Source organism: Mastigoproctus giganteus, chromosome 8 (genome assembly GCF_048544385.1).
Source record: "Mastigoproctus giganteus isolate SK-2022 chromosome 8, ASM4854438v1, whole genome shotgun sequence".
NCBI lineage: Eukaryota > Metazoa > Arthropoda > Arachnida > Uropygi > Thelyphonidae > Mastigoproctus > Mastigoproctus giganteus.
Window position 1 is genome coordinate 110,661,560 of NC_143582.1, and position 26,437 is coordinate 110,687,996.

At 38.5% G+C, this 26,437-nt stretch overlaps 1 protein-coding gene across 2 annotated transcripts in view; it reads left to right on the forward strand.

The window, feature by feature from the left end:
• Positions 1 to 640: 640 nt before the first annotated feature.
• LOC150081769 (tetraspanin-5-like) overlaps positions 641 to 26,437 on the forward strand; it is a 226,413-nt gene continuing 200,616 nt past the window's right edge. For both annotated transcript variants that reach the window (XM_090379628.1, XM_090379629.1), the window contains exons 1-2: positions 641 to 799; positions 14,632 to 14,826. In XM_090379628.1, the coding sequence (XP_090235754.1) occupies positions 713 to 799; positions 14,632 to 14,826 (282 nt within the window). In that variant the 5' untranslated portion in view covers positions 641 to 712. The remainder of the gene's footprint in view (positions 800 to 14,631; positions 14,827 to 26,437) is intronic.

Here is a 26,437-nt window from a genome sequence, read left to right on the forward strand (position 1 = left end):
GACGGTGATTTTAACCAATGTCAATAGCGGTCCTAGGTAGGGGCTAACGGAGCTACAGCCCTTCTCTTGTGATAAAAATATTGTGTTTTTTTTTCCTTGCATTGGTGATTAAAACTTAAAGATTCTTTGAACACTACTTTAACCCTATCCTTGGAAATTCTTCGGGCTCTCCACTGACCTCTGTGCTACCCATGAAGAAAAATGCGGCTCTTAAAGGATATTGGTTATCCCTAAATTGCTTTAAACTATCTGTGAAAACCATATTCAGATGTCAAGAACTCTGGTACATGGTTATCCGCCAAGGTAAACAAAATAATTTCTGAAAGGATTGTATGGGTAATGATATGCGAGATGCATATCAATTTCCAATAAATAGCAATTTGCGTGTTTGTAAGCAGTAGTGCCCTTTCTTCATGGTGTAGGACTGAGGTAACTCATGGAGATTTCCTTCACCATATGTTTGATGCATTAATATCAAAATTATTTTGTGCTTTAGCTACGTACCAAAATGATCCTTTTGCTCTGCACGTTTATATACTTTTATAATCGTTTTTCAGATGCTCATTAAATGTTTTTCCACTTGGCAGCACTGTCTGTCTGACAAATATTATTTGTGAACTACTCTGTGGAATGGGTGAGTTCGCTTTCTGTTTATAATTAACCCACGGCGTCTGCTGTAATAATCCCATGTTATGACTGAAAATAAAAAGTAATGCCTGCGAGGAAGCACAGGCGTGATAAGAGTGAAATTAGTTGTTGTTTAAAATATTTGATTTTTGGTTTTAATGTTATATTTTGGGTAAGTGTTCAATATTCCCATATACATATTTCACCCGATTAATGTATTGATTGCTATACAGAAATCTTTTTTTTTTTTGTGTGTGTGGATTTGGGGAGGGGAATGATTTTTAAAAATTTCATATCTAAAATGTATCTTTGAAGTTGTACTTACAGATTTACTTTTGATTGCTTATAAAAATCGAGAATAGGTGAGAACTTGAATGTATTTTCAACCATTTCTCTACTGACTGCATACAATCAGTAGTTCAGCAATTTATAGATTCATTTGAGATAATGTGAGTTATTAACTAGAGACCCTGACTCAAATCCCCCGCCGCTCCTCCTTTCAACCTGCATCATCAATGGTTGTAATACCATTGATGATGCAGGTTGTGATTAGCCCACTTGACAACAATAACCTTTTGTTTTAATCATCCAAAATATAAATAAATATCCTTAAAAGTGCAGTGTTTCTCATTTGTTTAACCAAAGACCCCCTCCCCCCCGAAGGACTGTGGAAAGGCAACTTGTAACCTGGGTGCATAGTTGTTTTTTGGCATCACTCTTTTCTTTTGTTATAGCTATATTATAACCATATAGCAAATGTTTTTCTGGCAAATGTTTTTATTGGATCCTTTCTATGTTGGGGACTAGATGTCACATACAGTTAACCCACATTTGCATGCTTTTCCTCAACGTTTAACATACGTTTTCTTGGGGACATTTAAGTTTGAATGACATGTATATTATTGCCATAATCTACATTTATATCTTATAACTATGAGATTAGCCTACTGTTAGAGTCATTTAAATCATGTCTTCTATACTCAGATATTTCAGTTTTATCTTCATAAGTTTTGTTTACAGGCTAGTTTGCAACTACAGCTCCAAATGAAAAATGTTTATAAAGTTCCTCAGGTTAGCAACATAATTTAATCAGCATATGTTTGATTCCAATGTATACAAATTGTTATTATTACTGTTACTACTAGAAGTAGTATAGAGGCAGATGATGCAAGGAAGCAATTTTTTACAGAATCAGCTAAAAAAGAAAAATCACTACCTTATCTGGCCATCCTCTCTAATAATATGACAAATTATTTCTTAAATTTATTCAGAATAGCTAATTTTACAACATCAGAGGATAATTTGTTCCAATAATTAATTACTCTCTGGCTGAAAGCAACTTTTCACACATTTATTTTCCATAATTTTTGCACACCTCCAGCCATCTTTTTCAATTTATGTCCCTTTGTGTGCTATTTTATAGAGAGAGGGTTGTTGTTGTTTGATTTTTAGGAGCATTAGCAACTAAGGCCATATTAGAGAGAGAGAGAGAGAGAGAGAGAGAGAGAGAGAGAGAGAGAGAGAGAGAGAGAGAGAATACTATTATTGTTAAGGTTGTCATTCCATTTAAAGCATTAAATACTTCAATCAGGTCTCCTTGCAACTGCCTAGTTTCCAAGTGCAGCTTTCAGAACTGAAGTCTTTTCTGGTAAGGGTACCCTCTATGTTCTTTGACTAATCAAGTTCTCTGTACCTGTGGCAAGAAATTTACCTAATTTCCTAAAATGAGGCTTCTAGACCTGTATGCAGTACTCAAGATTGGTCTGATCAATGCAGTGTGATAATCACTTGCTTGTCTCTGCTGGTAAAGTTTCTGTATATCATTGACAGATCCCTATGAACTGTTCTAGCAGCTCTATCTGCACTGCTCAAAGAACTTCATATCAGATTGTACAGTTACCCCTAGGTCTGTTCAGTTATCCCATAGTACCACCTAATTGTTGTGTTATTCTAGGATTACTGCTGCCCATTGCATTTACCAATGTTTAACTTCAATTATCACTTCTCAGCCCATCTGCCTGATTTTTTTTTTTTTTTTTTTTTTTAGGTCTTGTTGCAGTTGTATGCCTTGATGCCTCTCATTAACCACCATGCCAACATTTGTGTCATCTCCAAAGTTAGATGATAAGCTTGATATGCCTTCGTCATTATTGCTAATAAATATTGTAAACAGTACATCAAAGTACTTAAGCCTGAGGGACTCCACTAATAACATTAGTACCAGAAGAGCAGTGGCCTTTTATGACCACTGCTTTTGCCACTCAACCATCACTTTATTCACAGCAGTGGCTTGCTCCCAATGCCACCCTGTACCAATTTGAACAGCAGACTAACTTGTGGTCAGTGCCAAAACTTTATCTAAATATATGATGCAAAAATTATAGTTTAAATCCAGTTCCTTTGTTACTGTCATAGCTAATCAGATTAGACATGATCCCCCCCCCCATCTCAAGAAACCACTGACTCCATTATTTTTCCTGGAAAAGACGACATGCTTTCAGGTCTATAATTATTAATTATAGTAACCTCCCCTGAATCCAAACATTTTCATAATTATGGCTAAGGTTTTGCTTACCCGTTTTGATACTACTTATAATATTACTTGATAGATCCCATGAGTCACAGGTTTCAAGAAAAGCAAGCTTATACAGCATCAGCAAGTTTCATGAATTTGAAGTTGCAATACATATTCAATAGGTAATTTAATTACAATGGGTTTGTGATAGCTAAAATATGATACATACATTTGAGATTGTAAAGAGTGTAAATGTCTTTGAAACACAGCATTAATTATAGTTCCATGATTAGTAGTCTCATACAGATCTAGAAGTATTTAACATTAGTCCAAATTTCTTTTCCAAGAAATCAGTCAAAGGTTTGGATTGAGTATCTGCAAAATTAACGTTGAAATCTCCACTAAGTATCATTGGTATTCAGTCACATTTCTTGCGAGAAAATTGTAGCAGTGTAGCTCCAATCATGTAAGGAAGTAAAATGAAATGGACGAATTCGATCTTTTGTTTGTGTTCGATCTTTTGGTTAGGTGAAATGTAAATGACTACCTACAATATCATTTGACCATCAGGAAGAAGCTGCACAAATGTCTCCAACAGGTTTAACACGCGTGGATTTGCCAAGAGTTTTTTCTTAAATCATTTCCATATGAGAAGTAACAACATTAGCATTAGTTGAGGCATATGATGCAAGAAAGCAAGCTTATGCAGCATCAACCAAAAAAAAAAAAAAAAAAAATCTTCCCATTTTACCCATCCGGTCACATCAAATATTTGTCTAGTTCAACCTTAAATTTATTTAAGCTATCAACTTCTACAACAACAGATGGAATTCTGTTCTAGCAATCAACTACCCACTGGCTAAAGGCAAACTTCTGCACATTTACTCTACAACTGTCTTTCCTCAATTTGAATCTATGCCCCCCCCCTCAGGTTCTTAATCTGAGCAAGCAGAAGTATTCCCATCAGCATTCAGCCTGCTCAAACCATTCAAGGCCTTATACACTTCGACCAGATCACCTCCCAGGTGCCTAGTCTCCAGATGCCACAACTTCTTCTTAAGTGCACCCCTTTGTTCCTCTCACCAATCTTGTTGTCCTTCTCCGTACTCGTTCTAGCAACTCTACATCCTTCCTAAAATGAGGCTTCCAGACCTGTATACAGTATTCAAGGTGTGGCCTGACCATTATACAAAGGGATAATCACCTCCTTGTCTCTGCTAGGAAAATTCCTATATATATATATATATATATATATATATCATTGACAACACTCCATGACCTGCTCTGGCAGCCCGTCTGCACTGCTCACGGAACTTCATATCTGACTGCACATTACTATCAGGTCTTTTTCATTCCCCACCTCCCCGAGTGTAGTACTACACAGTTGGTACATTTCTCTTGGGTTACTGCTATCCATACATTGTACTTTGCATTTGCCAATGTTAAACTTCAGTTGTCACTTCTCAGCCCATTTGCCTAACTTTTCTAGATCCTGTTGCAGTAGCATACTGTCTTTACTGTCATTTGCAACCCTGCCAATCTTTGTATCATCAGTAAACTTGGACATTAAGCTTGATATACCTTCATCGATATCATTGACATCACACAAAACCAAAATGGGCCCAGCACCAAACCCTGGGGGACACCGCTAACAACTTTAGTCCACGTAGAGCAGTGTCCATTTATTACCACTCTCTGCCGTCTCCCACTCAACTATCCCTTTATTCATTGCAGTAACTTGCCCTTAATGCCGTGCCGCTCCAATTTGTACAGCAGTCTTCCATGTGCAACAGTATCAAAAACTTTCCTGAAATCTAAGTATATCATATCAAAATTATTTTTTGCATCCAGTTCCTTTGTGACCATATCGTAGTATCCAATCAAATTGGTCTGACAAGACTTCCCCTTAACAAATCCATGCTGTGTCTGAGCTATTACTGCTGTCTTGTCTAGGTGATCCTGTATCACTTCTTTAACCGACCGGGCTAGCCGGGTGGGTAAAGTACCTGCCTGGCAACCCAAAGGTCGCAGGTTCGAATCCCGCCTCGGGCTTGGATCAAAGTACTGCAAAAACCTTGGGAGGTGCATTATGGCCACAGAAGCCGATGCGCCAACAACTACCAAAAAAAAAAAAAAATCCAGTGACTCCATTATTTTCCCCGGAACAGAAGTTAAACTAACAGGTCTATAATTATTTGTGTCACCCTTTGAACCCTCTTTGTGATTTGGGGACACATTTGACCATCTCCAGTCCATGGGGACCTCCCCTGATTTTCTCTCTTATGATAAACTGCTACCCCACCAACTTGTTGATCTTCTCGTTTGAATTGTAGTAGGAGACCGGCAGAATTACTTAACAAGTACAGGTCACTGTTGAAAAAAATCTGTGAATTAGGGTTAAATTTGAAAGTGTCTGCAATTCTGCCCAGACATGATAAGAGGGAGTATATGATGAGAGCCTTGTCGATCAATTCGGCCCTGGAAAGATTGTGCAAGGCTCAAGGGATAGAATTTTTTTCAGCCTGGACTGTACTTGTTAACAGGAGAGTGCTTCTACAGGGATGGGATACACTTAAATAGAAAGGGTGCAAGAATATTTGCTGATGCTATCGAGGCAGTGTTAGGTGGGTCGGAAAACTGCTAGCTTGGGGGGAGACAAAGACTAATAGATTAACAGTAGCCACTGGCAGAGGTGAAAGAGATTCTTGCACTGCTTCTATTGGAATGAGCAGAATCCTGAAAAACAAGATGCAGGATATTTCAGAGACTGCTGGGAGTCATTGCGGTACAAGTAAACACATGAGTTGTGTTAGGGTAGCTAAGAATAGAAACAGGTGCATGTATACTTGCGTGTACACCAGTGCTAGGAGTTTGGTAAATGAATTTGAGGCATTGCTCAAAACATCAACGGCAGATATTGTTGGGATATCAGAGACGTGGTGTCATCCAGATATAAGGAATGCCGAACTGGAATTTGGGGAGTACAACGTCTACAGAAAGGATAGACAGGATAGGAAGGGAGGAGGGGTTATGCTATTAGTTAAGAAACACATAAAATCCAAGGAAGTGAAGCCAGTGGACATCGCCAGACAGTGCAGTGTCGAGTCAGTTTGGTGTGACATAAGCATTGGGAGATCAAAATTGAGAGTAGGAGTGTGCTATAGGCCTAATGACTCTGATGAGTATAACAAGAAACTGTACAGGGAAATAGAGTGGGCCAGTAAATCAGAGAGTCTTATAATGGGGGATTTTAATTTCCCAGATATTGACTGGAATTTGGGGGCTGGTCACTCACACACTAGCAAGGCTTTTGTGGATTTATTGGATGATTGTTTTCTACATCAGCATGTTTGGGAGGCAACTAGAGGGAGTAATACTCTTGATTTGATTATCAGTAGTGATTCTTCATGCATTAAGAATCTGCAGATAAATGAACCACTAGGTGGCAGTGATCACAGTGTGCTGAAGTGGGATTTACTCAAAGAGGTAACTACCATTAGGGGTAAAGGGAAGGGTTATTGTTTTCGTAAAGGCGACTACGATGGACTGAGACAGTATTTAAATTCTATACAGTGGGACTAACTCATGATGTTACCAACAGCAAATTCAAAATGGGAAGCATTCAAAGAACTTATCTTGGAAGCTACTAGGCTTTACATACCAACTAAGAAATACTGTTCAAGGTTTAAGCCTAAATGGATGTCAGATGAACTAATGAGACATATGGCAGAGAAGAAAAATGCATGGGATACATACAAATTAATACGTGACACAGAAGCCTATGATAGATACAAGTTGATCTGTAACCAAGTTACAAAGGAGGTTAGGCAGGCGAAGGCAGATTACAAGAAATCTTTGGCAAGGGATACAAAGAAAAACAGCAAAGAGTTCTTTACTTATGTAAACTCTAGAAGGAAGGGGATGAATCAGATTGGTCCACTTGATATCGATGGATCAACTGTTGATGATCCTGCTCAGGTAGCTAACAAACTAAATGAATATTTTGCATCGACATTCACACATAAGGAGTAAATCAGCGAGGGGAAGGCAAGAGGTGTATTCAACTATGGCAGTAAGCTAGAGAATCTTGTAATAACTGAGAGTAAAGTGGAGGAGAAATTGTTGAAGATAAACACAAGACAGGCACCTGGGGTGGATGGGATCTATCCAGTTATATTAAAGGAGGCAGCAAAGGAAGTAAGCAAACCCTTAGCCATAATTATGAGAGCTTCCTTGGACTCAGGGGAGGTACCCACAGACTGGAGATGTGCAAATGTGACCCCAATTCACAAAGGAGAATCAAAGGCTGACACAAGTAATTATAGACCTGTGAGTTTAACTTCTGTTCCAGGAAAATTAATGGAGGCACTGGTTAAAGAAGCACTGCAGGATCATCTAGACAAGACTTCAGTTATAGCTCGGACACAGCGCGGTTTTGTTAAGGGGAAGTCTTGCCTGACCAATTTGATTGGATACTATGATGCAGTCAGAAAAGAACTGGATGCAGGGAATAACTTTGATATTATATACTTGGATCTTAGAAAGGCTTTTGATACTGTTGCGCGTGGAAGACTGCTGCACAAATTGGAGCAGTGTGGCATTGGAGGCAAATTGCTGCTATGGATAAAGGGGAGAAGACAGAGAGTGGTAATCAATGGACACTGTTCATCATGGACTAATGTTAGTGGAGTCTCTCAGGGTTCAGTGTTGGGTCCATTATTGTTTTCTGTATTTATAAATGATATTGATGATGGTATATCAAGCTTAATGTCCAAGTTTGCAGATGATATGAAGGTTGGCAGGGTTGTCAAGGACACTACTGACACTATGCTGCTGCAACAGGATCTGGAAAGGTTGAGCAGCTGGGTCGAGAGATGGCAAATGAAGTTTAACATTGACAAATGTAAAGTACTCCATATGGGAAACAGGAACCCCAGAGCAATGTATCAACTCTGTGGTACTACACTGACAGTGGTAGAGAATGAAAGGGACCTGGGGTGGTTGTGCAGGCAGATATGAAATTCTCTGAGCAGGGCAGATGGGCTGCAAGAGTAGCTCATGGTGTATTGTCAATGATATATAGTAATTTTTCTAGCAGGAATAAGGAGGTGATTATTCCCTTGTATAAGGCAATGGTCAGGCCACACCTAGAGTACTGTATACAGGTCTGGAGGCCTCATTTCAAGAAGGACGTAGAGCTGCTGGAACAAGTACAGAGAAGGGCAGCAAGATTATTGAATGGAACAAAGGGGTGCTCTTACGAAGAACGGCTTAAGTTTTACAAATTACAGTGTCTGGAGACTAGGCACCAGCGAGGTGATCTGATAGAGGTGTATAAAGCCTTGAATGGTTTGAGCATGCTCAATGCTGATGGGATACTTCCTCTTGCTCAGAATAATCACCTGAGATTGAGGAAAGACAGATGTAGGATAGACGTGCGGAAATTTGCCTTTAGCCAGCGGGTGGTTGGCTGGTGGAACAGACTTCCATCCCTTGTCGTGGAAGTTGATAGCCTAAAGAAGTTTAAGGCTCAGCTGGGCAGGTATTTCGAACGAACAGAGGGGTGAAGTGGAAGTGGTTTTTTTTTTTTTTGGGTGATGCTGCATAAGCTTGCTTTCTTGCATCAAATGCCTCTACTAATGCTAATGCTAATTGAACGACACAATTGAAGTTAGGTATGCTCACTTCTTCTTTGTTATTTAGCAACATTTCAGAACGTAGAAGTAAATTGGATTGTTGACTGCATCAGTTTGTTTGTAACTTTGACAATTTACCGTTAGAATGGTAAATTGTCAATATCGTTTACTGATGAACTCGTGTAAAGTATCTTGCATGGTAAATAGAGGATTACTCGACAACCTTACTCTACCGAATCTAGCATTTTTGAATTTGATCAAAGAATTTCCTTAAAAAACTGGTATTTTAATTCAATTTTAGGATAAGCAAAATATTGTAATGTTGATACAATACCTGTATGAAGTAACATTTGCATTAGGAAAACAAAAAAGAAAGGCTCAATAATTCCACCTTTAAGAGAAAATTCCTGCCCATACAGCAAGTGGAGAATGAGTATTTCTTTGAAAGGTTGGATTACGGTTCTTTAGTGACATAGTAGACAATTTCCTTGGATATTCATTAATTTTATATATGGAGAAATTCTCTTTGTTTGGTTTATCTTCATTAAGTGCATGACTTAATTTTGAAATATAAACCTTGTATCCTGTTTCTTTTAAGTTTCTTACTGAAGATTGGAGTAATTTTAGGTAATTTGAATGGCTTCTCATTGCAATTTGGTGTTTTCATCCAAACTGTTTAATGCATTTTTGCCTGATCTGCTGTTTGAGGATGTCTTCTTTTATGGGGTTATGCAACACTCCTGTCTCTCCTCCAAATACTTAATTGTCAGAAATTGCTGGAATTTAGATTTCTCTGTGCAGATGAAAATTTGAAAAATCAGCAAAAAATAATATAATACAAATTTGTTCATTTTTTTTTTTTTTTTATGACAACTCAATTCTCAATCTTTTCTGAACACATATGTGAAAAACCATGTTCTCTATTAAAAACAAACATTCTCAATTAATTTTTGAAAATTAAAACTCCCTTTACACCTGTCAGCAGACAAGTTTTTTATTCCACAAATTAGTAATTATTCGTTATTGATATTATAAAATGGTCAAAATATTTGCTAGTTTCAAACGTGAACCTTGTAACTGCCTAATTGTGTGCTTAGATGTGTGATACCAGCCGCCTCCGTAGCCACGTGGGCAGGAGCAGCAGTGCATAGCACACGCTTCTTGATTAGACCGGGGTTCGAGCCCGTTACCACCAAATACGGAGGATGCGGAAAGGTCAGAAAATGACCACCACATATCCCGGAGCAATATGGCCTTAGTTGCTAATGCTCCTAAAAACCAAATAACTGACCAATTTGATTGGATACTATGATGTGGTCACAAAGGAACTGGATGCAAAGAATAGTTTTGGTGTCATGTACTTGGATTATGGAAAGCTTTTGATACTGTTGCACATGAAGACTGCTGTACAAATTGGAGCAGTATGGCATTGGGGGCAAATTGCTGCTATGGATAAAGGGATGATTGAGTGGGAGAAGACAGAGTGGTAATCAATGGACACTGCTCTCCGTGGTCTAATGTTATTAGTGGAGTCACCCAGGGTTCAGTGTTGGGTCCATTATTGTTTTCTGTATTTATTAATGATATTGATGAAGGTATATCAGACTTAATGTATAAGTTTGCAGATGATATGAAGGTTGGCAGGGTTGCTAATGGCACTAATGACAGTACGCTACTGCAACAGAATCTAGAAAAGTTGAGCAGATGGGCTGAGAGGTGGCAACTGAATTTAACATTGACAAATGTAAAGTACTGCATATGGATAGCAGTAACCTCAGAGTAACATATCAACTGTGTGATACTACACTGACAGTGGTAGAGAATGAAAAGGAACTAGAGGTTATTGTGCAGTCAGATATGAAGTTTTCTGAGGCAGTGCAGATGGTCTGCAGAGTAGCTCATGGTGTCTTTCAATGATATACATGAATTTTTCTAGCAGGGATGAGGAGGTGATTTTCCTCTTGTAAAAGGTATTGGTCAGGCCGCAGGGGCAGCTCATTTGTAGGTACTGTGGAACTGCAACACCCCAGCTTTTTAAATCTAAATATACAGTCATGTAGTTATATGAAATTTTGTGAAGAACAATGAATATTTTTATTAACATGTCCTCCAAGTATACTCATCCTCTGTTTCCAAAGGCCTGTAGGCCTCATTTTAGGAAGGATTTAGAGCTGCTGGGATGAGTACAAAGAATGGCAACAAGATTAGTGAATGGAACAAAGGGTTGCTCTTACGAAGAAATGCTTAAGTTTTGCATATTACAGTGTCTGGAGACTAGGCACCTGCAAGTTGGTTTTATCGAGGTTTATAAGGACTTGAATGGTTTTAGTATGCTCAATGGTGATGGGAATCTTCCTCTTTCCCAGATTAATCGTCTGAGGGGACATAAATTCAAATTGAGGAAAGACAGTTGTAGAATTGAGGTGCAGAAATTTGCATTAGCCAGCAGATGGTTGTTTGCTGGAACAAACTTTCATCTGTCATTGTAGAAGTTGACAGCTTAAATAAATTCTAGGCAGAATTAGACAAACATTTGGAGCTAATGGATGGGTGACTTTTTTTTTTTTTTTGGCTGATGCTGTATAAGCTTGCTTTCTTGCATCATATGCCTCTACTAATGCTGATGTGTAATGAAGAGTTATTGGTAGTAATTTTGTTTTACTGCTGTGTGAAAAAACAAATTGTTTATGCATACATTTCATGCAGTGAGTGCTGCTGTTAGTGGCACACTCCCCACAAATCAAAGTATAAGTTGAAGGGAAAAGTTTTTAAATTTGCATTCGTCCTTCAACTGGTCTGAAGTGAGTTTTAGTTTTAAAAAGTTGATTAAAAATATATTTTAATATAGAGCATAGATTCTTCACAGTTCTATTCAGAAAACATTGAAATTAAGGTAGAACAAAGAGAAAATTCATTTATTAGCATTAGCATGAGTAGAGGCATTTGATGCAAGAAAGCAAGCTTATGCAGCATCAGCCAAAAAAAAAAAAAATAATAATAAATAAATAAAAAATAACCACTTCCACTTCACCCCTCTGTTCGTTCGAAATACCTGTCCAGCTGAGCCTTAAACTTATTTAGGCTATCAACTTCCACGACAACGGATGGAAGTCTATTCCACCAACCAACCACCCGCTGGCTAAAGGCAAATTTCCTCACGTCTATCCTACATCTGTCTTTTCTCAATTTGAATCTATGCCCTCTCAGGTGATTATTCTGAGCAAGAGGAAGAATCCCATCAGCATTGAGCATGCTCAAACCATTCAAGGCTTTATACACATCCATCAGATCACTTCGCTAGTGCCTAGTCCCCAGACACTGTAATTTGCAAAACTTAAGCCTTTCTTCGTAAGAGCACCCCTTTGTTCCATTCACTAATCTTGTTGCCCTTCTCTGTACTCGTTCTAGCATCTCTACATCTTTCTTGAAATGAGGCCTCCAGACCTGTATACAGTACTCTAGGTGTGGCCTGACCATTGCCTTATACAAGGGAATAATCACCTCCTTATTCCTGCTAGAAAAATTCCTATATATCATCAACAATACACCATGAGCTACTCTTGCAGCCCATCTGCACTTCTGAGAAAACTTCATATCTGCTTGCACAACCACCCCCAGGTCCCTTTCATTCTCTACCACTGTCAGTGTAGTACCACAGAGGTGATACGTTGCTCTGGGGTTCCTGTTTCCTATATGTAGTACTTTACATTTGTCAATGTTAAACTTCATTTGCCACCTCTCAGCCCATCTGCTCAACCTTTCCAGATCCTGTTGCAGTAGCGTAGTGTCCTTGACAACCCTGCAACCTTCGTATCGTCTGCAAACTTAGACATTAAGCTGGATATACCATCATCAATATCATTTATAAATACAGAAAACAAAAATGGACCCAATACCGAACCCTGAGGGACCCCACTAATAACATCAGTCCGCGATGAGCAGTGCCCATTGATTACCACTCTCTGTCTTCTCCCCCTCAACCACCCCTTTATCCATAGCAGCAATTTGCCTCCAATGCCACACTGCTCCAATTTGTGCAGCAGTCCTCCATGTGCAACAGTATCAAAAGCCTTTCTAAGATCCAAGTATATAATATCAGAGTTATTCCCTGCATCCAGTTCTTTTGTGACTGCATCATAGTATCCAATCAAATTGGTCAGGCAAGACTTCCCCTTAACAAAACAATGCTGTGTCTGAGCTATAACTGAAGTCTTGTCTAGATGATCCTGTAGTGCTTCTTTAACCAGTGCCTCCATTAATTTTCCAGGAACAGAAGTTAAACTAACAGGGCTATAATTACTTGTGTTGCCCTTTGATCCTCCTTTGTGAATTGGGGTCACATTTGCACATCTCCAGTCCATGGGTACTTCCCCTGAGTCCAAGGAAGCTCTCATAATTATGGCTAAGGGTTTGCTTACTTCCTTTGCTGTTTCCTTTACATATAACTGTATAGATCCCATCCACCCCAGGTGCCTTTCTTGTATTTATCTTCAACAATTTCTCCTCCACTTTACTCTCAGTTATTACAAGATTCTCTAGCTTACTGCCATAGTTGAATACACCTCTTGCATTCCCCTCGGTGAATACTCCTCATGTGTGAATGTCGATGCAAAATATTCATTCAGTTTGTTAGCTACCTGAGCAGGATCATCAACAGTTGACCCATCGATATCAAGTGGACCAATCTGATTCATCCCCTTCCTTCTAGAGTTTACATAAGTAAAGAACTCTTTGCTGTTTTTCTTTGCATCCCTTGCCAAAGATTTCTCGTAATCTGCCTTCGCCTGCCTAACCTCCTTTGTAAATTGGTTACAGATCAACTTGTATATATCATAGGCTTCTGTGTCACGTGTTAATTTGTATGTATCCCATGCATTTTTCTTCTCTGCCATATGTCTCATTAGTTCATCTGACATCCATTTAGGCCTAAACCTTGAACAGTATTTCTTAGTTGGTATGTAAAGCCTAGTAGCTTCCAAGATAAGTTCTTTGAATGCTTCCCATTTTGAATTTGCTGTTGGTAACATCATCAGTTGGTCCCACTGTATAGAATTTAAATACTGTCTCAGCCATTATTTAAATGGCCATCTCTCCACTTCTCATCAGGAGCTTTTGAAGGATAGGTAGCTGAATAACATGAATGGCTTATGCATACCGTTTCTGTTTTCCCAATAATATTTTTACTCATTTTAATTAATTTTATATTAAATATAGCCAAATATAAACTTTTTGTGATTATTATTTGAGACTGAATGTTAATTTTTACTTTTCGCATATAACTAGTATTTATAGCAAACTGGGATTGGAATCCAAAGCTCTACGGGTGTGCATCAGATAATTAAAATATATATATACATATATAGTTCAATAAAATATAGTATTTACCAGATACTTACTGAAAACCACACTGTGTGGTATATATATTTTTTTCTGTGTATAAAATGGAGAGAGAAAAGAGGACAATTAAAGTACATAAGAAATTTCAGTGAGAAATAGGATGAATTGTGTAAATAATAATATAAGACAGTTTTCAATTCTACAAAAAAGGCAAAAATTTATTTATGATAAAAACATTAACTGCCTAATAGATTTCTTCTGAGTATTTATGCCACTTTGAAGAGTAGCTAACATAGGATTACCTAAAACTTTTCCTTTCTAGGTGTTTATTTTTCCTTTCTTCATAAATAGTCGGTGGTGTACATCACTGGATAAGTGTTTATAAGATTAGCATATATCTTTATTCGTGAATGTAAATCATACTAAATAATCATCAGAGTGTAGAGGGGGAAAAATGTGTTTTTCTTTTTTATGATAAGAAACATATGAGTAATTATTTAATTTTGATAATTTTAGTTACTTGGCCTAAGTATCCTTGTTGTTGGCGTGTGGGCATGGACAGAAAAAGACATTTTCAGCAGTTTGAGTCGCCTGACTAATATAACACTGGATCCTGCTTTCACATTAGTTATTGCTGGTACTATTACTTTTATAATCGGTTTTGCTGGTTGTGTTGGAGCTTTGAGAGAAAACACCTGTCTTTTGGCTACAGTAAGTATATATATATATATATATATTTTTTTTTTTTTTTTTTTTTCCCAACTATATTAATCGATTGGCATTTGTGTTGGAAACTTTGTAACCCACACTTTTTATTTCCAGCTCTTTTGCACCATTGCTCACCTCACTGTAAAGCACAGTACTTTTTGTTAATTCACAAATTTTGACTGTTAATTTCCATTGCACAGCAAAGTTTTCTGAGCAATGCAGACAGGCTGCAAGGACAGCTCATGAGGTTTTGTCAGTGATATACACAAATTTTGCTAGCAGGGATAAGTTGGGGATTATCCCATTATATAAGGCAATATTCAGGCCACACTTGAGTACTGCATACAGGTCTGGAGACCCCATTTTAGGAAGGATGTAGAGCTGCTGGAACGAGTACAGAGAAGAGCAACGAGATTGGTTAAGGGAACAAAAGGGTGCTCTTACCAAGAAAGGCCTCAGTTCTATAAATTGCAACATCCGGAGACCAGGCACCTTGTATGGTGTTTTAGGCTTTGAATGGATTGAGCAAGATCAAGGCTGATGGGATTATTTTTCTTGCTCAGACTAAACACATGAAGGGACACAAAATCAAATTGAGGAAGGATGGTTACAGAATAGATGTGTGGAAGTTTGCCTTTAGCCAGTGGGTGGTTGACTGCTGGAACAAACTTTCATATGTTGTTGTGGAAGTTGACAGGTTACAGTGTTCTCCCCAGAACATTTTGCCAGCTGGGTGGCATTATGAAGTAGCAGGGTGGAGAAGTGTAATACTTCACAATATTTAAAAATTTTTCTGTTATTTATAAACAGGGGTGGCTCATTGGTAGGTACTGCAGAACTGCAACACCCCCAGCTTTTTAAATCTAAATATACAGTCACGTAGTTATATGAAATTTTGTGAAGAACAATGAATATTTTTATTAACGTGTCCCCCTTATAGTATACTCATCCTGTTTCCAATAATAACAAAAAAAAAATATATAATAATAAATGAATAAATAAAAAATAAATAAAATAATTTGCATTATTTAATACAGTGTTTCCCAAACTCTGAGATCTATGGACCCTTTCAAAAAGCAAAAAAGTTTACTGACCCCTTTAAATTCAAAAAAGTTTGCGGAACCCCCTGGGTGTGTGTGTGTGTGTGTGTACATAGTTTTCTGAAAAGAAAATTCGAAGTTTAAAGCAACTCAATTTTATTCTTATTTTTACTTTAGTATATAATAATAACTTTATCATCAATTTGCTATAAGAATAATTTGAACAGTTCCAGAGGGGCTGTTTCATTGACACCAGTTTGGGAAACACTGATTTAATACAAGTATTAAACAGAGGTGGGCCATCCAGGCCCAACCATAGCCTGAGGCCTTTGGTTCATGGAAAAACAACTATTGCCAATAATCATTTCAAACATAAAAACACAAAATTGTTTTCAACTTTGAAATTTATCCATAGGCAGAATAATTGTGTTAGACAGTTCCACATTTTGCTTCCAGTGGTTGAGTCATTGCCTGGTCGGTGGGTTTCCAATAAAAAAAATTTGATCTACGAAATTATTGCAAATTAATTGACTTGCTGAAATTTATCTCAGAAAATAATTTACAGTTCTTGAACTTACAAAACTTATAAAAATTCTTTTGACCATTCCGATGACCACTTCAGAGCCTGAACACTGCTATTCAACATTAAAAAGGATAAAAACATATTTAAGAATCACTATGAATCAGGAAAGGCTAAATGCTCAAGCAATGCTTTCTATAGAGAAAAGCTTGGTCAACAGTGCACCAAACTTGAATGAAAAAGTTAATCTATTTTCAACAAATAAAAACTGAAGAATGGATTTTATTTTTAAATAAAATTTCAAGGTTACTTAAGTCTGTTAATGGTAAGTGTCCAGTTAATGTTTTGTAGTATTTTTAACTTTCTATGGCTACATGTCTTATAACCAAGGCAATTTAATATTGCCTTGGTTATAAGACAAAATTTAATGTAACTTTAAGAAGCAGCACTCCCATACATCAGAGTCACGAACTGCCACTGTTTATAAATGTGACTTAAGTGATCCAGAGCAAAAATGAATTGCATAATTTAACATTATATGCTCCTGTCGCATTGATCAAGATCAGTGAGCAGTACCATATGGGCCGACCGGGCTAGCCAGTCGAATCCTGCCTCGGGCTTGGATCAGAGTAAAATGCAAAATCTTTGAGATGGCCACAGAAGCCGATGCGCCAACAACTAACAAAAAAAAAAGAAGAAGAAAAAATGTACCATATGGTACTGTGAGAATCGCTTAAGTTAAGCCGGGCAGTCAGTTAAATTCACCGGGTGGTGCACCCATTAGATAGGTACTGGTGGGGGGAGACATTGGGTTAAATAAATTCAAGGAAGAACTAGACAAACTATTCGAGGGAATGAATAGGTGAAATGAGAAGTGATATATATTTTTTTTCTTGTTTTTTTTAAGCTGTATAAGCTTGCTTTCTTGCATCATTTGCCACTAATAATGCTGTAATGATAACAATAAGAAAACAAAAAAATCTGTGCTCTTTAGTTTCAAGGAAATTTCAGAGGATAGGTCAGTAGTACTTAACAAGTACAGGGCAATGTCGGGAAAAAGTTGCATGCTCGGATTGAATTTGAAAGTCTCTACAATTCTGCCCAGACGTGTTAGGAGGGATATACATATTTGAGAGTCTTGTCAATCAGTTTGGCCTTGGATAGAATATGTGCAATGCTCATGGGGTAGAATTTTTCTCAATCTGGTCTGTGCTTGTTAACAGTAGAGACTGGTTTTACAGGACTGAAACATACTTAAATAGAAGGGGTGCAAGAATGTTTGCTGATGCTGTCGAGGTTGTGATAGATTGGTCAGAAAACTGCTAGCTTGGTTTTTTTTTTTTTTGTATGAAAACCCCAAACACGAGAAGTATTAGAACCTATAGTACTTAGTACCATGCATTGGTTGGAGGTTGAGAAGATGAAAGAAGATATTTGTTGACATTAGACTTGAACTTCTGTCGACTGTAATTTTCAGGCAATACGTATGAAGGAAGGTTGTTCCAGATAACGGCAGTTGAATGAATTAACGTGGAAAATGAAAAGTTAGTTCTGTGAGTTTGAAGTTGGACAGTAAATGGATGTTGGCTGGTGGCGGCATGGGTTTGGACTGTTTTGAAGGAGAGAGCGGGAATGATAAAGCCAATTCAGAAGAACAGTGCTCATGGAAGTATCTGCAGAAAAGGCATGCAGCAGAAACAGTATGTCTACGAGACAGAGTGGAGAGACTCTGTTAGAGATGTCATTAATTAACCTAATTTCCCTCTTATGAATTGAATCTAGAAGCCCGAGAGAGGTTTTGGGGCCACCACCCCAGATGTGAGAACAATATTCCATGGTAGGGTGGATTTGCAATTTGTACAGAGTGAACAGTATTTGACCAAAGATAAGCATAGGAGCAGAAGAATCCTTTTTGCGAGATATAAGACAGGACTGAGTTTTAGAAGCATTGAAATGAACTAAGTTGTCTTTGCCCCACTGGAGGATTTCCTGGAATCGGCATTTAAGGAATTGGTAGCGGATATTCAAGAAGTTGAAGCTGATTGAGCAGGGAAAGGATTCTCAAACTGGAAAGTGGAATGCAATGTGTTATCATCAGCAAAACTATGGATAGGATTTCCGGTCAATGAAAGAAAGTCATTGATATACAGCAGGAAAAGAGTGGGAGGAAGGACTGAACCATGGGGGACACCAGCATTAATGGAAAAGTTAGAAGACAGAGAGCCATCTACCATAACCCTCAGTGAGCGGTCAGAGAGAAAACTGGATAGCCTTTTAAAAAAAAAAAACAGTAGGAAAATCATAAGATGGAAGCTTGTTTAGAAGACCTTTATGCCAAACACGATCGAAAGCCTTTGAGATGTCAAGAGCAACTGCTTGTGTTTCACCGAACTTTTGGTGCCTCCGTAGCCAGGTGGGCAGGAGCAGCAGTGCATAGCACATACTTCTTGATTAGACCGGGGTTCGAGCCCGTCACCACCAAATACTGGGAATGCAGAAAGGTCAGGGAATGGCCACCGCATATCCCTGGAGCAATATGGCCTTAGTTACTAATGCTCCTAAAAACCAAATAGACCGGGGTTCGAGCCCGTCACCACCAAATACGGAGAATGCAGAAAGGTCAGGGAATGGCCACCGCATATCCCTGGAGCAATATGGCCTTAGTTACTAATGCTCCTAAAAACCAAATAACAACAACAACAACACCGAACTTTTCATTGAATTTGTTCATAAACGGGTACGGTTGTTAATCAGACTGAAGGTTTCTAGTTTATGATTTGGTGGTTAATTGATTTTTCCATTATTTTAGAAAGAGTAGAAGTAATTGCAGTGGGATGATAATTGGATGGGAGGGATTTGTCACCCTTTTTAGGAACTGGCTGGATATGAGCAAATTTAAAAAAAGGTGGCAAAGAACAGGAGTAAGTTCAGGAGTGCAGGTTTTGAGAACATAGTGGAGACATCAGGACCTGGTGCTTTCTTAGCATCAAGATTCGTCAAAATCCTTCTGACACCCTTTTGACGGAAGACCACAGGAGGCATTGAATGGAGCATGCTGGGAATAGTGAGGTGTTTTACCTAGGTTGTTGTTATTTGGTTTTTTAGGCACGTTAGCAATTAAGGCCATATTGCTCCGGTGTTATGCGGTGGTCATTCCCTGACCTTTCTGCATTCTCCTTATTTGGTGGTGACGGGCTCGAACCCCGGTCTAATCAAGAAGTATGTGCTATGCACTGCTGCTCCTGCCCACCTGGCTATGGAGGCATCTTTTACCAAGGTAAAAGACCCCATTAATACATGAGTTGGAAGAAAAATGGGATGCTAGCAGGTCAGCATTATCCTTAGCTGAAGTGACAATTGAACCATCTGGTTTTGACAGAGGTGGGAGCAGTGATGGGCAGAAATTGCAGTCAGTAGCTTTGGCAAGAGACCAGAATGCTTGGCTAGCATTAGGACAAAAAGCAAGTTTTCTACTCTTAGCCTGTTCAAAATCTAGTTTGGACTGATTAATAACTGCTTTACAATTATTGCGAGCTCTGGTGTAGGCAGAAAATGAAACTGAAGATTTGGAAACAAGCTAATTACGACATGCAACATTCTTCTCTTGAACAGCCTTAGCACATTTATTGGAAAACCAAGGTTTAGATAAAGGATGAGATTTTAAGGTGGAATGTGGAATAAAGGATTCCATTCCTATAAGAATAATTTCACTGACACGATCTGAGCAAACATTGACATCAGAAGTTTTGAAACAGTAATTCGACCAAGGAAAAGAAGAAAAGAAATCTCGCAGGTCATCTCATTTTGCATTCTTGTAATGCCAAACGACACAAGGTTGGAAATAGCTGTGAGATAATGGCTCCATTGGAGAAGAGACAATCACCAAGTTGTGATCTGAGGTGCCTAAAGGACCACTCACTTCAGCCGTGTTCTTAGAAAGGTTGTTTGTGAGAAAAAGATCAAGCGTGTTGGCTGTATGGTAAGGATTGGCCTGTATTCTGGTAGGTAAATGAACAATCTATGCAAGGTTATTAGTAATTGGAAAAACCTCATTATCTCGACCAGCTGGTCTGTGTGACTAGTTTGGAGGAATAAACAAATAATAGATTAACTAGAGCTGCAGGCAGAGGTGAAGATGATTCTTACACTGCTTTTATTGGAAGTGCAGCAGCCCATCATGGATTTCAAGCCCTGCTGTGCAAGTCAGAATTGAATTTGAAAGTCTCTACCATTATGCCCAGACATGACCTGTATGCAGTACTCAAGGTGTGGCCTGACCATTGCCTTATACAAGGGGATAATCACTTCCTTATCACTACTTGCAAAATTCTTGTATATCATTGACAAAACTCCATGACTTACTCTGGCCACCTGTTTGCACTGCTCAGAAAACTTCATATCTGACTGCACAATTACCCCAAGGTCTCTTTCATTCTCCACTACCCTGAGTGTAACTCCATATAGTTGGTACATTTCTCTTAGTTACTGCTACCCATATGCAGTACTTTGCATTTGTCAATGTTAAACTTCAGTTGCCACTTCTCGGCTCATCTACCCAACTTTTCCAGATCCTGTTGCAGCAGGATACTGTCATTACTGTTATTGGCAACCCTACCAGCCTTTGTGCCATCTTCAAACTTTAACATTCTCTCTTTGCTAAAACGAGTACAGAGAAGGGCAACAAGATGGATTTTTTTTGGCTGATGCTGTATAAGCCTGCTTTCTTGCATAATGTGCCTCTACTAATGCTAATGATAGAAGGTAGTACATGAGAGCCTTGTCAATCAGTTTGGTCCTGGATAGGATATGTTCAACGCTAATGGTGTAGAATTTTTCTCAGTCTGGTCTATGCTTGTTAACAGTAGAGACTGTTTTTACAGGGATGAAATACACTTAAATAGAAGGGGTGCAAGAATGTTTACTGATGCTGTCGAGGTGGTGATAGACTGGTCAGAAAACTGCTGGTTGATTGGAGGAATACACAAATAATCGATTAACTAGAGCTGCAGACAGAGTTGAAGCTTATTCTTGCACTGCTTTTATTGGAACTGCAGGAGCCCGGAAAGCAAGGTGTCATGGATATCAAATACTGCTGTGGGTCATAACGGAACAAATAGACACATGGGCTGTATTAAGGTAACTAAGAATAAGAACAGATGCATGTATATGTAAGTGTTGTGTTGTGTTGTACTGTCCCCTTGGCTTACAAAAAACAGAATCAACTGGATAGATGAGTATTCTCAGAAGTAGCTGGATCAGTATTGGGACCACTGTTGTTTTTGATTTTCTTAAATGATATCAATGAAGGGATAAAGGGCATGATATCTAAATTTGCAGATGATATAAAGATCAATAGAGCTGCTAATGATTATTACCATGCAGAGCTTCTTCAGAGTGACCTAGATAGACTTCAGGAATGGTCAGAAAAGTGGCAGCTATGCTTTAATTCAGCAAAATGCAAGGTCTTATCCTGGGAACAGCGCAACCCCAAATTAACTTATACAATTGGTAGAGTTGAACTGAAGTCAGTAGTGGAAGAAAGGGACTTGGGAGTTATGATATGGACAGACATGAAGTTCTTTGAGCATTGTAGACAGGTTGCAAGGAAGGCCCATGGTGTCCTATCAGACATTTTCTAGTAGAGATAAGGACATCATAATCTCATTATTGTTAGACCACACTTGGAATACTGTGTTGGAGTATGGAGACTGTACCAGAAAAAAGACATTAACTTCTTGAAAGGGTCCAAAGATGGGTAGCTTGCCTGGTGAGTTTGGCAGAAGTGCATCCATAGGAGAAAAGACTTTGAAAATGTGGGTTGCACAGCTTGGAAACTAGGCGCTTTAGAGAAGACTTGATTGAGGGGTTTAATGCTCTGAGAGGCAAAAGTAAAATGAGTGAGGGTAAAATTTTCATGGTTATAAATGATTCTAGAACTAGGGGCCAGAAATTCGAGTTACGGGGTGAGATGTTTAGACTGTATTGCAGGAAGTTTTATTTTAGCTGGCAAGTTATAAATTACTGGAATAAGTTGCCTACATGGTGTGGTTGAGGCTGAAAGTTGGGGAAATTCAAAGGTCAGCTGGATAGTTACCTACTGGAGGAGGGAAATGCATAAGTTGTCTATTTCCTTTTCTGTTATTATTATTTATTTTATTTTATTATTTTTTCATTTTATTTATTTATTTTTTCGGCTGGTGCAGCGTAAGCCTTAGGCTTCCTTGCACCATATGGCCATTACTAATACTAATCTGTGGTTGCTTCTGACAAAGAAATGTAGCAGATGATCAGGATTTCAGAAAGCCATTTGATATTGTTGCACATAAAAGACTGCTGTTTAAACCGTAGCAATGTAGCATTAAGGGCAAGTTACTGCTCTATGGATGAAGGGATGGTTAAGTGGAAGAAGACAAAGTAGACAGAAAGACAATGGGCACTGCTCTTCATGGACTAATGTTATTAGTGGAGTTCCCCAGGATTCAGTGCCTGGCCCATTTTTGATTTTAATATTTATCACTGATATTGATGAAGGTATATCAGTCTTAATGTCAAAGTTTGCAAATGATACATAGGTTGACAGGGTGGGCTGCTGCAACACGATCTAGGAAAATTGGATTGATGGGCTGAGAAATGGCAATTAAAGTTTTAATGTTTACAAATGCTAGGTACTGCATATGGGTAGAAGTAATCCCAAGAGTAATTTATCCATTGTGTGATACACTACACTCAGGGTAATGGAGAATAAAAAAAAGACCTGGTGGTAATTGTGCAGTCAAATGAAATTCTCTGAGCAGTGCAGACATGCTGCCAGGACAGCTCGTGGGGGTTTTGTCAATGATATAGCAGGGATAAGGAGGTGATTATCCCTTTGTACAAGGCCATAGTTAGACTGCATCTTGAGTACTGTCTACAGGTCCAAAGGCCTCACTTTAGGAAGGATGTAGATCTACTGAAATCTAGGTGCAGAAAAGGCAACTGGATTGATGAATGGAGAAAAAAGGGTGGTCTTACCAAGACAGGCTTCAGTTCTGCATATTGCAGTGTCTGGAGACTGGGCATTCTTGAGGTGATCTGATTGAGGTATTTAAGGCCTTGAATGGATTGAGTAAGCTAAATGTTGATGCATGAAGGAGCATAAATTCAAGTTGAGGAAGGATGGTTGCAGGATAGATGTGCAGAAACTTGCCTTCAGCCAGCAGGTGGTTGATTGCTGCAACAAACTTCCATCTGTTGTTGTGGAAGTGGGTGGCTTGAATAAATTCAAGGAGGAACTAGACAAATCCTTGGAGGTTATGGATGGGTGAAGTGTAGTTTTTTTTTGGCCAATGTTTTATAAGCTTGCTTTTATTTGGCACTAGTAATACTAGTGGCAAATTACTAAAACTATGCATCAAAATTCAAGAGATTTTCTTCTTGTCTTATTTGGCCATTCTTTTTTTGATCAAAAGTGGGTTTTTTTATCAAAAGTTTGATCACTACGAAAACATACTTAAAGCAAACAAACCTGCATGGCTGTGCAAGTTAGAGAGAAAATTGGAAAATACACCTTTGCAAGATACATTAAGAAACAGATAATGCAGTCACTGTACAATAAGATACTTCCACTTGCTATTCTTTTTTTTTTTTTTTTTTTGATTTGGTAGTTGTTGGCGCATCGGCTTCTGTGGCCATATTGCACCTCCCAAGGTTTTTGCAGTACTTTGATCCAAGCCCGAGGCGGGAATTGAACCCGCGACCTTTGGGTTGCCGGGCAGGTACTTTACCCACTCGGCTAGCCCGGTCGGCTTTGCCATTCTGTGATGATTACTTTCGCATATGGGTTAAGTAAACCTAACCAAACAGTTTATACATAGAATTATGCACATTTCTCTGATATACTAATTCTTCTAAAACTGATGCTGCTGTGGGTGCAGCAACTATCTTTCCTTCCATGTCCATCTCCTTTTTTCTACTGGTTCAATTTAGCATTTTTGCTACTGAGCTCTTTGCAATTAAATTAACTCAAACTATTTGTCACCACACTTCTCACTCATGGAATCAGTTCCTTACAGAATGTAGCTCAATGCTATATCCGTTTCTGAAGAAAATTCACTCTCAGCTGATACAACTTCAGGAAAACAAGTTCATAATCTTTTGCTGTATCCCTGCTCACACATATTAGCAAATGAATGAGCAGATGAATCAGCCGAATCCCTGACTCACTTTGAAGCCAATTCATGACTCTGTGTCATCTGGAAAGTCTGTACAAACTATCGGATGTTATTATGGCAAAGTCAGTTTATTGTTCTTGCCAGACTGTGTGTTCAACGAACGTGCGCGAGTGTGCGCACACAAACACCTTACTCATTTGTCCCTACTAATCAGAAATGATCCTCCTCAGTGTCTTCACAGTTTTACCATGCTCAAAGTAAAACACAATTATATTGCCCCCATTATTAATAGGATAGACAATTTGCTTTCACTTCTCTCTCTCACACACACACACACAAGTACAGAAACCTCTGGAATTAAAGCATATGATTGGTGATTATGATGCTATATGAAATACTTGTATATCTAAAGCAAATCCACTCATTTTAACATATCTAATTAGGTCAAAGCTGCCCATATGTATAATTAAACTTAAGAATGATGTTACATAGAATTACTATTAAGTAATTCATATAAAAAAATAATTTAACTCACTAAACTATGGTAATTGAGTTAAATGATTTTTTAATAACTGAGAACAAAGTGGAGGAGAAATTGTTGAAGATAAACATAAAAAAGGCACATGGAGTGGATGGGATCTATCCAGTAATATTAAAGGGGGTGGCTAAGGAAGTAAACAAACCCTTAGCCCTAATTACGAGAGCTTTCTTGGACTCAGGGGAGGTACCCATGGACTGGAGTTGTGCAAATGTGACCCCAATTCACAAAGGAGGATCAAAGGGGGACACAAGTAATTACAGACCTGTTAGTTTAACTTTTCTTCCGGGGAAATTAATGGATGGACTGGTTAAAGAAGCACTGCAGGATCATCTAGACAACACTTCTGTTATAGTTCGGACACAGCACAGGGTTTGTTAAGGGGAAGTCTTGTCTGACCAGTTTGATTGGATACTATGATGTGGTCACAAAGGAACTGGATGTAAAAAATAATTTTAATATCATATACTTGGATTATGGAAAGTTTTTAATACTGTTGCACATGGAAGTCTACTGTACAAATTGGAGCAGTATGGCATTAAGGGAAAATTCTGCTATGGATAAAGAGATGATTGAGCAGGAGAAGACAGAGAGTGGTAATCAATGGACACTCCTCTTTTTGGACTGATGTTATAAGTGGAGTCACCCAGGGTTCAGTGTTGGATCCCATTGTTGTTTTCTGTATTTATTAATGATATTGATGAAGGTATATCAGGCTTAATGTCTAAGTTTGCAGACGATACGAAGGTTGGCAGGATCTAGAAAAGTTGAGCAGATGGGCTGAGAGGTGGCAACTGAAGTTTAACATTGACAGATGTAAAGTGTTGCATACGGGTAGCAGTAACCCCAGAGTTACGTATCAACTGTGTTACTACACTTAGGGTGTTAAGAATGAAAAGGACCTAGCAGTAAGAGCAGTCAGATATGAAGTTTTCTGAGGCAGTATAGATGGTCTGCAAGAGTAGCTCATGGTGTCTTGTCAGTGATATATAGGAATTTTTCTAGCAGGGATAAGGAGGTGATTATCCCCTTGTATAAGGCAATGGTCAAGCCACACCTCGAGTACTGTATATAGGTCCAGAAGCCTCATTTTTGGAAGGATGTAGAACTGCTGGAACGTGTACAGAGAAGGGCAGCAAGATTAGTGAATGGAACAAAGGGTTGCTCTTACGAAGAAAGGCTTAAGATTTACAGTGTCTGGTGACTAGGCACCTGCAAGATGATCTGATTGAGTTGTAGGAGGCCTTGAATGGTTTGAGCAAGTTCATTGCTGATGGGATTCTTCCTCTTGCCCAGATTAATCGTCTGAGGGGACATAAATTCAAATTGAGGAAAGACAATTGTAGAATAAATGTGCGGAAACTTG